We start from the raw sequence: 12696 nt of genomic DNA on the forward strand, positions 1-12696 counted from the left end.
TAGATAAATAAACAATTAAATAATAATAGAGTTGTTATCCGCTCTAGTCTTCAATAAAGTCTGTAGTGATTTCTTGTCGTTGCAATTACTCCAGACCCGTCACATCTGACAGGAGCAGCATCGTTGTCCCGGCAGTCTCGACTTTAATCCTTAACCTCGGCGGGTAAACAGGTTTCCATCAGAATGCCCTCGGGGTAAAACAACAGAGAATGTAGTTAATAATGTACAATGCTAGTTGACAAACAGTTTTACAGAGAGTTTTAGACTCCGGCAGCCCTAATTATTACAGCATAACTAAAAGGGAGAGCAAGCAGGTAACAAGGTCATGAAGGCTTTCACAGGACATCAGCGCCCACCTCTCCTACCCAAACCAGAGTGATTGGACAAGAGAGGCAGAACGACAGCGACCCAACATCCCTGATCACCACAAGTTTCTATGACCAAGAACCCCCAAGCTCTGCGCCTTTGTCTATACTAATCAAAAGCCTGAGAAAATAAATATGTTTTCAGTTTAGACTTAAACATTGAGACTGTGTCCGAATACCGAACAGAGGCAGGAAGATTATTCCAGAGTTGTGGAGCTTTGTAAGAAAATGCTCTTCCACCAGCTTTGGTCTTTTTAATTTTAGGAACTATAAGTAACCCTGCATCTTGTGAACGAAGTGGACGTGCTGGGTTGTAGTAATTAATAAGCTCACTCAGATACTGTGGAGCCAGACCATGTAGCGCTTTATAGGTTAGTAAAAGTATTTTGTAATCAATGCGAAATTTAACTGGCAGCCAGTGTAGAGATGATAGAACAGGAGTGATATGATCAAATTTTTTAGTTCTAGTTAGCACTCGAGCTGCTGCATTTTGAACTAACTGGAGTTTGTTTAAGGATCTACCAGAGCATCCAGTTAGAAGAGCATTACAATAATCTAACCGAGAAGTTATAAACGCATGGATCAGTTTTTCGGCGTCATTAACAGATAGTATATTTCTTATTTTAGAGATATTACGCAAATGATAGAAAGCAACTCTAGTAATATTATTAATGTGTGTATCAAAGGAGAGATCTGAATCTATTGTGACACCTAAGTTTTTTACATCTGGGCTGGGAGTAACAGAGAACGTGTTTAAGTTTAGCACCAGGTTAGACAACTTGTCTCTTGCAGCTTTAGAGCCAACAAGTAAAACCTCAGTTTTATCTGAATTAAGTAAAAGAAAATTACACGACATCCAGTTTTTTATGTCGTTTACACAATCTTCTATCTTACTGATTGTGTCAGTATCATTTGGTTTGGCTGATATATACAGCTGTGTGTCATCTGCATAGCAGTGAAAGTTTATGCCATGTTTATGAATAATTTCACCTAGTGGAAGCATATAGAGTGTAAATAATAGCGGTCCAAGTACCGACCCCTGTGGAACACCACACTTTACTTTTGTAGTTTCTGAGCATTTATTATTTACATAAACGAATTGAGAGCGGTCAGTCAAATATGATTGAAACCAAGAGAGTGCGAGTCCTTTAACACCTACTGTATTTTCTAGCCTCTCCAGTAAAATGTTATGATCGACCGTATCAAACGCTGCACTAAGATCTAATAGAACAAGAAAAGAGACACATCCATTATCAGAAGACATTAACAACTCGTTAACTACTCTAATTAATGCGGTTTCGGTACTATGGTTGGGTCTAAATCCTGATTGAAATTTTTCATGAATACAATTTTCATTCAAATAAGAACATAGCTGTTTGGAAACGACTTTTTCTAATATCTTTGAGACAAAAGGAAGGTTTGAAATTGGCCTATAATTAGATAAAACATGTGGATCAAGATTAGGTTTTTTAATCAGGGGTTTAATAACAGCACTTTTAAACAATTTAGGTACATACCCAAGGCTAAGGGATGCATTGATTAATGTAAGCAGGGGCTCTACAATAGCTGGGAGTAAATCTTTAAGTAAACGAGTTGGAACAGGATCGAGTATACACGATGATGACTTCGATGATTTAATCAACACAGTTAGTTCATTTTGGGAGATTGGATTAAAGGAATTTAGTTGGATTAACTCGTTACTATTATCACCAATGCTGCTCGGAGTGAGTCCATACTTAACATTGGCAAGTGACACACTCTGACTCTGAAGTCGTATTTTTTCTATCTTGTCATTAAAGAATTTTAAAAAATCATCACTGGTACAGTCGGGCGGTATATTAGATTCAGTTTCATTGACGTTTTTAGTTAATTTGGACACTGTCTCAAAAAGGAATCTAGGATTGTTTTTATTTTTCTCTATTAGGGATGAATAATATAAAGATTTAGCATTTATAAGTGCATGTTTATACTCAGTTAGAGCATCTTTCCAAGCAATCTTATACACCTCCAGTGTAGTGTGACGCCACTTACGTTCTAATTTCCGTGCTGCTTGTTTAAGTGCGCATGTGTGGTCATTGTACCAAGGAGCAAGTTTTTTCTCCCTAATCAGTTTAGTTTTGAGTGGGGCTACGTTATCTAAGGTTGTGCGCAGTACGGTCTCTAGGTTTTGAGTTGCCTGATCTAGTTCTTTAGGTTCTGATGCTGATATATTTGGTAATTCTGGTAGGCAGTTTATGAACGCTGCTGCAGTTGCAGATGTAATAGTGCGCTTACATTTAAAACGATTTGGTTGCTGTATATTATTGGACAGGGACACTTCATATATTAGTAGGGAGTGATCAGAGATTAAGTCATTCTGTGGTATAATTTCCAGGTTGTCTATGTTTATACCATAAGTAAGTATTAAATCTAAGGTATGTTTACAGCGGTGAGTGGGTCCTGTTACATTTTGGGTGATGCCTAAGGATTCTAAAATAGAATCAAACGCAATTTTGAGTGGATTACACTTATCCTCATAATGAATATTAAAGTCACCAACAATTAAAGCTTTCTTAGTTGATAAGACTAATTTAGAAAGAAAATCGGCAAATTCGTTAAGAAATTCTGAGTAAGGACCAGGGGGTCGATAAACAGTAACCAGTTTAAACATACTATTTTTATCAGATGAACATTTATTGGTTATGTCAGAGATAAGAACTTCAAACGAGTTTGTTATGGGAGATGATTTTACAGTAAGACCTATGTCTTTATCATAAATTGCGGCTATTCCTCCACCACGACCGCTAAGACGTGGCTTATGTTCATAACTGTAACCCGGAGGAGATGCTTCATTTAAACTTAGATACTCATCAGGTCTAGCCCAGGTCTCGGTTAAACACAGGGCACTAAGACAATTATCTGTAATTATTTCATTTACAATTACTGTTTTGCATGCAAGTGACCTGATGTTTAGAAGTCCTAACTTTAGTTTAACTTTACTAGGGTTTTCATGATGCTCATTTAGATTAATTTTAATTAAGTTATTATGACATACTTTTTGATTTTGTTTTGGCTTACACCTGCCACGGTAAACAGACACAGTCTCAATGGTTTGTGACCTAAGGATTCCGGGTGACGTCCGATGGCGACTCGCAGACAGTCGGTTAGGCCTGTTAGTCTGCTGCCTGGTCTTGGCTCTGGATAGTCATTTAACACTATCTGCCGCTACACTAACGCGGTGGTAAAGCCTGTCACCTATGCTGCAAGAAATGCGAGCAGCACCCTCCCACGTGGGGTGGACACCATCCCGCTTCAAAAGACCAGGCCTTCCCTCAAAGGTGGACCAGTTATCTACAAAATCGATGCAGTTTTCTGAGCACCATTTAGACATCCAGCGGTTCAGCGACAACAACCTGCTGTAGGTTTCGCCACTGGGTCGAATCGGTAAGGGGCCAGAGCACACTACTGCCTCAGACATCGACCTAGCTAACTCACACACCTCTTTAACATTACTCTTAGTAACCTCAGACTGCCGTAAACGAACATCATTAGTGCCGACGTGGATAACAATCTTCGAAAATCTACGATTAGCATTAGCCAGCACTTTCAGGTTTGCTCTGATGTGTTTTGATAGACCTCTGCCAGTACCTATTTCAACCTCTGCAGGAATCCTACTTTATTAACCATCAATGCAGAGGCCCACCAATGCAGAGGCCCATTTTAGTTTATGGAACACTTCATAAAACATTGAAAGACTTGCTTTAGTTGTTGTGTTGACAGGTACATGTGGTCACCAGACTTCTTGTCGAGGTGGTCTGTGCAGACTGGTATGGATCTGTCAGCTTGGTATATTGATCTAATTTTAAATGAATGGATGGAAGGAAAGTATTAAGATAGAACTCAGAGTTTCTGATGTAGATGAGAACTGAGCAGAACAAACTGGAGTCTATTATAAAGTGTGTGTAGTGATAATCAGAACCCTGTGTGGTGGATTGTGTGAACCTTGTGCTTTCTATACGTTTGCCCAGGTTAAGCACACATGGGTAGTTCCTTTTCATCAATCTTGTGCTTTTCAACCCATGGCTAAATGTACATCTGGTGAAAGAGACCTACAATAGTGACAAAAAGTTATGAAAGGGGTCATATTTTACTTTTTTTCAAATTTATGGCATTTAGCAGGCAACTTTTGTTTAAAGCAACTTATAATTGGGTTCAAATTTTATTGTGGGTTTAGAGCCTTGTACAGGGGCTTAGCACTAAAATTGACCAGCAAGCTTCTGATTGTTAGGCTATGAGTTACCACTACCACTAGCGTCATTTATTTATTATTGCATATTTGTCACATTGCTGCAGTCCAAAAAATTGCAGTCTATTCATTTTTGCCCGATAAAATTAAACACACTGCAAAGTTGTTGGGCTTAAATTTACATGATAGAGTATCTCAAAACATTTTTGTTTGATTCAGCCATTCTAATTGACAGATTCTTATTTTCTTCTCCAGAATAAAAAAAATCATCGTTCCATCACTAACAACAGGTCAATACAAGTCCTGATGCCAACAAAGCAACCACCACGTTGTTACCTACCACCACTATATTTAACTGTTAGAATAATGTCTGTATTATCAGACTTTTTCTGTAATTTTTAAGACCATAGTTTATTTATCCTAAACAATTTAGGGTAACCACTTGACTTTAAACTGAAGTTTAAAGGTATTTGAGATTAAATTCTGCCACACTTACTGATTTTAAGCCTGGCTGTCTTAGCTCAGAGGTTATCTATATAGACTCCACCAAAGTAGACTCTTGAGCGAAGTCCTAAACCCAATCGGCTCTGGGGCGAAGTATACCTGGCTGACCCTGTGTCTTATATACCTGGCTTACCCTGTGTCCTGACACCAGCTTTCAATCAAATAAAAAATTAATAAATCAAATAGTGGCGCCGCGGGATATTCCGCTTGCACGACCAGCCGACCGGTGGCAACACCAAGTTTCGAACCAGGGAGTAATTGGCAGTGCCAGCAGCAAATACTAATTGGCCACCGTATCTGCAGGGTGGGGGCCGGACTATGTGTGGTTGGGTGGGTCTTCATACGCTGTGTAAGGACCCTGACTGGCTGAAGAGACGCCTGTGCAGAATGCACGGGCGAGAAGAGGAGGACTGTGCACGTGTCGAAAGAGGCGTGTACAGCAACGTGCTCTCCTTGGATGCAATCTGGTGTCTCTGGTAGCAGCGGAAGACAAAATTAAGTGCGCTAAATCTGGAGGAAAATGGGGAGAAAATACATTTTAAAAAACAAAAAAATAAAAAGGCAATAGTTAAAGTGGCTTACCCTTACATCTGCTTAAAAACTAAAAGGGTTAACTTTTTTCAGAAGGGTGATACATGTGTTGGGTGACTTTGTCTCATTAAATGAAATGATATTGTTTGGCATATTATTTATTATTTTAATTATTTCAAATAACCTGTTCAGAGGTGCTGTAAGTTCTAGATTAATAAACTGCATTGTTATTTTTTCCTTACAGTTAACCTGCAATTATTCATCTTTTTGAATCAGTTTAAAAGACTCATTAGTTTAGGTCTGTTGCCTCATTTATCAAAGACTCTGAAGACTTTGTTTGTAATATAAGATGCACTGAGGGGTGTGTTGTGCCTCAGGAGGCGCCTCGTTCTTATCTTCTTTAAAAGAAAGAGGTGCCCCAAAGTGGCCTTAATAGTGCATGCTCGTGGCAACAGTGGTTCCTCCACCTGAAGTATCTGTCTCAGATGGTTTCATTTCCAACTCTCAAAGCAAAAAATGCCCCAAAACCACCAAAGCATAATTAGAGTTCAAAGAAATGACAGAAAATGACCAAAAACAATAGTTTGCTTTTTGAAGTTTTAAATACAAGGATGACAAAAAGCCAAACTCACTAAAACACACTAATACATGAAAAGTGTCCTTATTCACACACACACACACACACACTGTACTTGTAAATGTACGTGACACCATTACATTTTTTTTTTTTTTTTTTTTTTTACCTTTAGCGGTGCACGTTGTGCTCTTGGTGTGACCTTTGCAGGAGACCTACTTCTAAAAGTAGAAGCAGCTGTAGTTTGTAGTAGTTTGTAGACGACTGTGTATTGATAAACACCAAATGTTTTGAGTGTGATGTCTAGCATCACTAGTACTTTTTGTATCTGTATATGTAGTTCATTTAGGATCCTCTAAATCCTAAACCTTAGACTTAATCAGCTATGGTTCACACGTGTTTTTTTTTATATAATAACAAATTCATACTTTATGGGTGTTTTAATAAGCCTGCTTTACAACAAATGAGTGAATGTGGGAGTGTTTTGTTCTGTGATTGCTCAGCACCCTGTCCAGCTATAGAAAGACCCTGACCAGAAAGACACTGTTAGTAAATTGATATATGATAATGGCTAAGCTACTAATGCTTTACATTTAAAGTACACTATATATTGCCAAAAGTATTCGCTTACCTGCCTTCACACGCATATGAACTTTAGTGACATCCCATTCTTAATCCATAGGGTTTAATATGATGTCGGCCCACAGCTTCAACTCTTCTGGGAACTTTTGACCATTTTTCCAGAAGCACATTTGTGAGGTCAGACACTGATGTTGGACGAGAAGGCCTGGCTCGCAGTCTCCGCTCTAATTCATCCCAAAGGTGTTCTATCGGGTTGAGGTGCAGGCCAGTCAAGTTCTTCCACACCAAACTTGCTCATCCACGTCTTTATGGACCTTGCTTTGTGCACTGGTGTGCAGTCATGTTTGGAACAGGAAGGGGCCATCCCCAAACTGCTCCCGCAAAGACGGGAGCATGAAATTGTCCAAAATCTCTTGGTATGCTGAAGCATTAAGAGTTCCTTTCACTGGAACTAAGGGGCCGAGTCCAACTCCTGAAAAACATGGATGATTTGGATGGGTGAGTGAATACTTTTGGCAATATACTGTAGTGTATCTTCTATCTAAGTGTCCTTATTCACACACACATTGTACATGTAAAGAGCATGGCTTCCAGCAAACTGGCAATTGTTGCAATAAGAGCCAAAACGCAGCAGTGAAATGAATGTGTAGAAGAATAAAAGTGGCGCTGTTGGAGCACAGATGGCCCTCTATTATAAAAACCTGGAAAACCATTTGTGTTTCGCATGGCTGCAGTAAACCTCGTCTAACCCAGCTCAGTCTGATCTTAATTAGATCATAAATTTAAAACACTGACTCTTTTGCAAGACAAAAAATGTGAACAACAAATAAAACGTTAATGAATTAATAAGCGTTCAGGGAAGGAAATAAATTGAGACAGGCAAAAATAAACAGAAGGAAGAAAAGCAAATAAGGACTTCAAAGAAAGGATCTAATTTAGCTGGTGTTTGAAGTGAAAAAAGCTGAGACTGGTTCCACACACCACATGGATTAATAGTGGACGGGACAGGCAGTCTTTGCCCCCTTCCTGCATTTTTTTTCTGTTTTATGCCAGTATAAAACCAGTTTATAAACCAGTTATAAAACCAAAAAGTTGTAATTATTATAATGTGTTAGTTGTGGTCAGCCTACATTTCCTTTCGTACACCAGATTATTGTCCTGGCAGTGGCTGAATTAATCTTACATCAGGGACTTTCTTTTTTTGAATGTTTATACAAAGTTTTTTTTATTATTATTGTTTATTTATATAAATGGGGCTGGTTGTGTGGTGCAGCAGCAAACGACACTAATCCACTACTGCTAGGCTCTAGGGTTCAATCCAGAGCAGTGCTATTGGCCCACCAGGCATGGATGTACAAACATGATTGACTGTATCTGCAGGGGGGAGGCCAAGGCCCTCAGATGGACTGGCATCCTGACCAGGTTGTATTACTGCATTGTGCAGTAAAACATGAAAATGGAATAAGCCGGAGCACACTATCACCTTCCTACAGCACAGCTATCTTTCAGTACCAGGATAGTACCTTTGTCTGTTAAATACAGTTAATATAGCCTATATAGCCTATTACCTGGCAGGGGCGCGGGACCATGATCAAGAAGGTGCTTCACCCTGGGCGAGGTTCAGCCATTGCATTCAGGTTGTGCTGACCCCTGCAAATCCCCCAAATGTGGAAATCTTGACTGCATAATTTCTGATAGTGGGGGACTGTGTTTGTGATCTTCCCTATTTATCTGTCTGTCTATCTATCTATCTATCTATCTATCTATCTATCTATCTATCTATCTATCTATCTATCTATCTACAGTGCCTTGCAAAAGTATTCAGCCCCCTTGAACTTTTCAACCTTTTGCCACATTTCAGGCTTCAAACATAACGATATGAAATTGTTATTTTTTGTGAAGAATCAACAACAAGTGGGACACAATCGTGAAGTAGAACGAAATTTATTGGATATTTTAAACTTTTTTTAGAAATAAAAAACTAAAAAGTGGGGCGTGCAATATTATTCAGCCCCTTTACTTTCAGTGCAGCAAACTCACTCCAGAAGTTCAGTGAGGATCTCTGAATGATCCAATGTTGACCTAAATGACTGATGGTGATAAATAGAATCCACCTGTGTGTAATCAAGTCTCCGTATAAATGCACCTGCTCTGTGACAGTCTCAGAGTTCTGTTTAAAGCGCAGAGAGCATCATGAAGACCAAGGAACACACCAGGCAGGTCCGAGATACTGTTGTGGAGAAGTTTAAAGCCGGATTTGAATACAAAAAGATTTCCCAAGCTTTAAACATCTCAAGGAGCACTGTGCAAGCGATCATATTGAAATGGAAGGAGTATCAGACCACTGCAAATCTACCAAGACCCGGCCGTCCCTCTAAACTTTCAGCTCAAACAAGGAGAAGACTGATCAGAGATGCAGCCAAGAGGCCCATGATCACTCTGAATGAACTGCAGAGATCTACAGCTGAGGTGGGAGACTCTGTCCATAGGACACAATCAGTCGTACACTGCACAAATCTGGCCTTTATGGAAGAGTGGCAAGAAGAAAGCCATTTCTCAAAGATATCCATAAAAAGCCACCTGGGAGACACACCAAACATGTGGAAGAAGGTGCTCTGGTCAGATGAAACCAAAATCGAACTTTTTGGCCACAATGCAAAACGTTATGTTTGGCGTAAAAGCAACACAGCTCATCACCCTGAACACACCATCCCCACTGTCAAACATGGTGGTGGCAGCATCATGGTTTGGGCCTGCTTTTCTTCAGCAGGGACAGGGAAGATGGTTAAAATTGATGGGAAGATGGATGGAGCCAAATACAGGACCATTCTGGAAGAAAACCTGTTGCAGTCTGCAAAAGACCTGAGACTGGGACGGAGATTTATCTTCCAACAAGACAATGATCCAAAACATAAAGCAAAATCTACAATGGAATGGTTCACAAATAAACGTATCCAGGTGTTAGAATGGCCAAGTCAAAGTCCAGACCTGAATCCCATCGAGAATCTGTGGAAAGAGCTGAAAACTGCTGTTCACAAACGCTCTCCATCCAACCTCACTGAGCTCGAGCTGTTTTGCAAGGAAGAATGGGCAAACATTTCTGTCTCTCGATGTGCAAAACTGATAGAGACATACCCCAAGCGACTTGCAGCTGTAATCGCAGCAAAAGGTGGCGCTACAAAGTATTAACGCAAGGGGGCTGAATAATATTGCACGCCCCACTTTTCAGTTTTTTATTTCTAAAAAAAGTTTAAAATATCCAATAAATTTCGTTCCACTTTACGATTGTGTCCCACTTGTTGTTGATTCTTCACAAAAAATTACAATTTCATATCGTTATGTTTGAAGCCTGAAATGTGGCAAAAGGTTGAAAAGTTCAAGGGGGCTGAATACTTTTGCAAGGCACTGTATCTATCTATCTATCTATCTATCTATCTATCTATCTATCTATCTATATGTCTGTCTGTCTGTCTATCTATCTATCTGCCTATTTATTTATATGTATAGGAGTCAAAACCACAATTGTCAAAATGTAAAGTTTGGTTTGTGTTTATCTAATACCCAAATTATTTTTATGTCACCTTGTTTGGCTTAATTTATTTGATTTACTGATTTATCTGACCAGACAACTTTCTCCTTCTGCCTCAATGTCCAGTTACAGTTAGTCGAGCATATCCATTGTGCACACTTTTACTGGCCATTTGATAATACATCCCCATACACCAAAGAGTTTGATGCACTGTTTCTGATTCTTGGTTTGTCTGTTCTCAAATTAATGTCAGTGGGTACTCACCATGAGCAGCATTAGCAGTTTTAGAGATTATTTTGACCCAGTCGTGACTATAACAATTTGACCTTCATCAGAGTCACTCAGGTCTAAATGTATGCACATATTTGCTTAATTGTTCTGGACTGTGATGTGAGTGTTTCTAAATACGCTTTTCTGTTAGCGTTTGTGGGGCTGGTCACAATGTTTATTGATGCTGGTGCATACGCTCAGTACACAGTTAAAGGAAAAATAAAAAGGTAATTGAGGCAGCAAATAGGGAATATAGAAAATGGAATAAATCCTGCCTTAGGTGTAGATAAATAGATGTGGGGTTTGTGTTAGAGATTAGATAGTAATTAGACTGATAAATCCTGGATAATGGGACCCTGTTGGTTGGCTTGAACTATAATCACAGTGGACAATCTGAATGAGTATTGATTGTAAGAACCTTGTTTGCTTGCTTCTGATTTTAGTGTTTATTTGTCAGAAATGATTGTGCCCAACTGGGATATTTACAGAAACAATGTTTTTTACCTTTATTAATGTCTGCAAAGTCTCTCCACCATTGTAGTTGTGATGAATTTGTACTTTCTTTATTTTTATTGGATTTTTTTTACTTTAACATTCTTCAGCAGTGCAGGTTGTGCTCTTGGTGTCACCTCTGCAGGACACCCACTCAAAGGGAGAGCTGCAACAATACTGAAGTAGTAGACAATTGTAGATAGATAAATTAATTGAATTGTGGGTGGTGCCAGACCATGAAGATGCCTTCAGTAAAAGTGAATGAATTATAAATGCAGAGCTACCAATGCATTATTTTAAAGCATCTTCTCTAAGTCAGTACACTTCAATGGTGGCACAATGGCACAGTACCTGGTGTTGGTTCTTCTGTGGATTTTCTTAAGACATAATGTGTGTTGGATTCTAAGTCAGAATAAAAAATAGTTTGGATTAATGCTGCTAAACAAATGACCTGCACTATAATCAGTCCTTTATTTGTGGATTTTTGTGTGCAGGTTAAACAAAGCTCTCTCCGGTCGTATATTGGAGTGGTACCTCAGGATACTGTCCTGTTTAACGACACTATCCGAGACAACATTCGCTATGGACGCATCAGTGCCACTGACCAGGAAGTGGAGGAGGCGGCGCTGGTTGCTGACATCCACCATAAGATCTTATCCTTTAACGATGGTGTGTTACTTTATAGCTGCAAAATAAGAGTGTCTCTATTAACATGAATTAAGAAAACATCAAACCTCAACATTTCAGCTCTCAGCTAAGTGTAAAATAGTAGCATGTTAAATCTGTCATTTGTTTATGTCAATTATTTGCCATCTACATTGGACTAATTTTAACTTTTAACTACTATAATCTAGTATTACTGTCTGGTTAACCAGGCTTGTTATGCTTGTGAAAACAGTAAAACGTCTTTGGACCTGTCTGTATTCTTTCCCTAATTAAAATATCATTATATGTTTTAAGCTACATATAACTGAATTAAGTAGCATGCCTAGTTATTCTGACCTTTGGTTTTACATTGTGTATAGTTTTTGAATCACTCAAGCTCTCTTAGCAAGCAGGTTAACTAAAGGTCTGGATGCATTATTAAAGGCATGCATTAAAAATGTGTTTGTGATTTTTATGTTAGGATATGACACTCAGGTGGGCGAGAGGGGGCTCAAGCTAAGTGGGGGTGAGAAGCAGAGGGTCGCTATTGCTCGAACTATTCTAAAAGCCCCCCAAATCATCTTGCTGGATGAGGTGAGTAATGCCCAATGAGATTATCAATATCAGAGCTGTGACATGAAGCTGTTTCACCTAATTACTAATTTAACTGCTTTTAGGCCACTTCTGCTCTGGACACACAGACGGAGCGCAACATCCAGGCCTCTCTCACCAGGGTGTGCGCCAACAGGACAACCATTGTGGTGGCCCACAGGTAATCAGTAGCTCTTGTTCTGCCATGTCCGCTCAGGTTCATAAGATTAATAATACTATTGTCATACTGCACAGAGAACAAAGTGCTTCTAGTTAAGGTGCATTTGAATGTGATCAAGGCTTGCTGTAACCCCACTCACCCAAGCCCTCTGGGGTCTAGGACATAAAAGAGAGAGACGTTTTTTTTCCATCAGCTCCACTAAATCCA

General features: G+C 39.3%; 1 protein-coding gene and 1 non-coding gene across 2 annotated transcripts in view; both read left to right on the forward strand.

Annotated features, from left to right (window-relative positions):
- Positions 1–12696, forward strand: part of abcb6b (ATP-binding cassette, sub-family B (MDR/TAP), member 6b) — a 41352-nt gene that overhangs the window by 23238 nt on the left and 5418 nt on the right. Inside the window, exons 14-16 of the mRNA XM_063006325.1 lie at positions 11567–11741; positions 12199–12311; positions 12395–12489. Of these exons, the coding sequence (XP_062862395.1) occupies positions 11567–11741; positions 12199–12311; positions 12395–12489 (383 nt within the window). The remainder of the gene's footprint in view (positions 1–11566; positions 11742–12198; positions 12312–12394; positions 12490–12696) is intronic.
- Positions 8343–8507, forward strand: LOC134324759 (U1 spliceosomal RNA). Its single transcript, XR_010014222.1, has one exon. It is a non-coding gene; the product is annotated as a U1 spliceosomal RNA (small nuclear RNA).

Source organism: Trichomycterus rosablanca, chromosome 12 (genome assembly GCF_030014385.1).
Source record: "Trichomycterus rosablanca isolate fTriRos1 chromosome 12, fTriRos1.hap1, whole genome shotgun sequence".
NCBI lineage: Eukaryota > Metazoa > Chordata > Actinopteri > Siluriformes > Trichomycteridae > Trichomycterus > Trichomycterus rosablanca.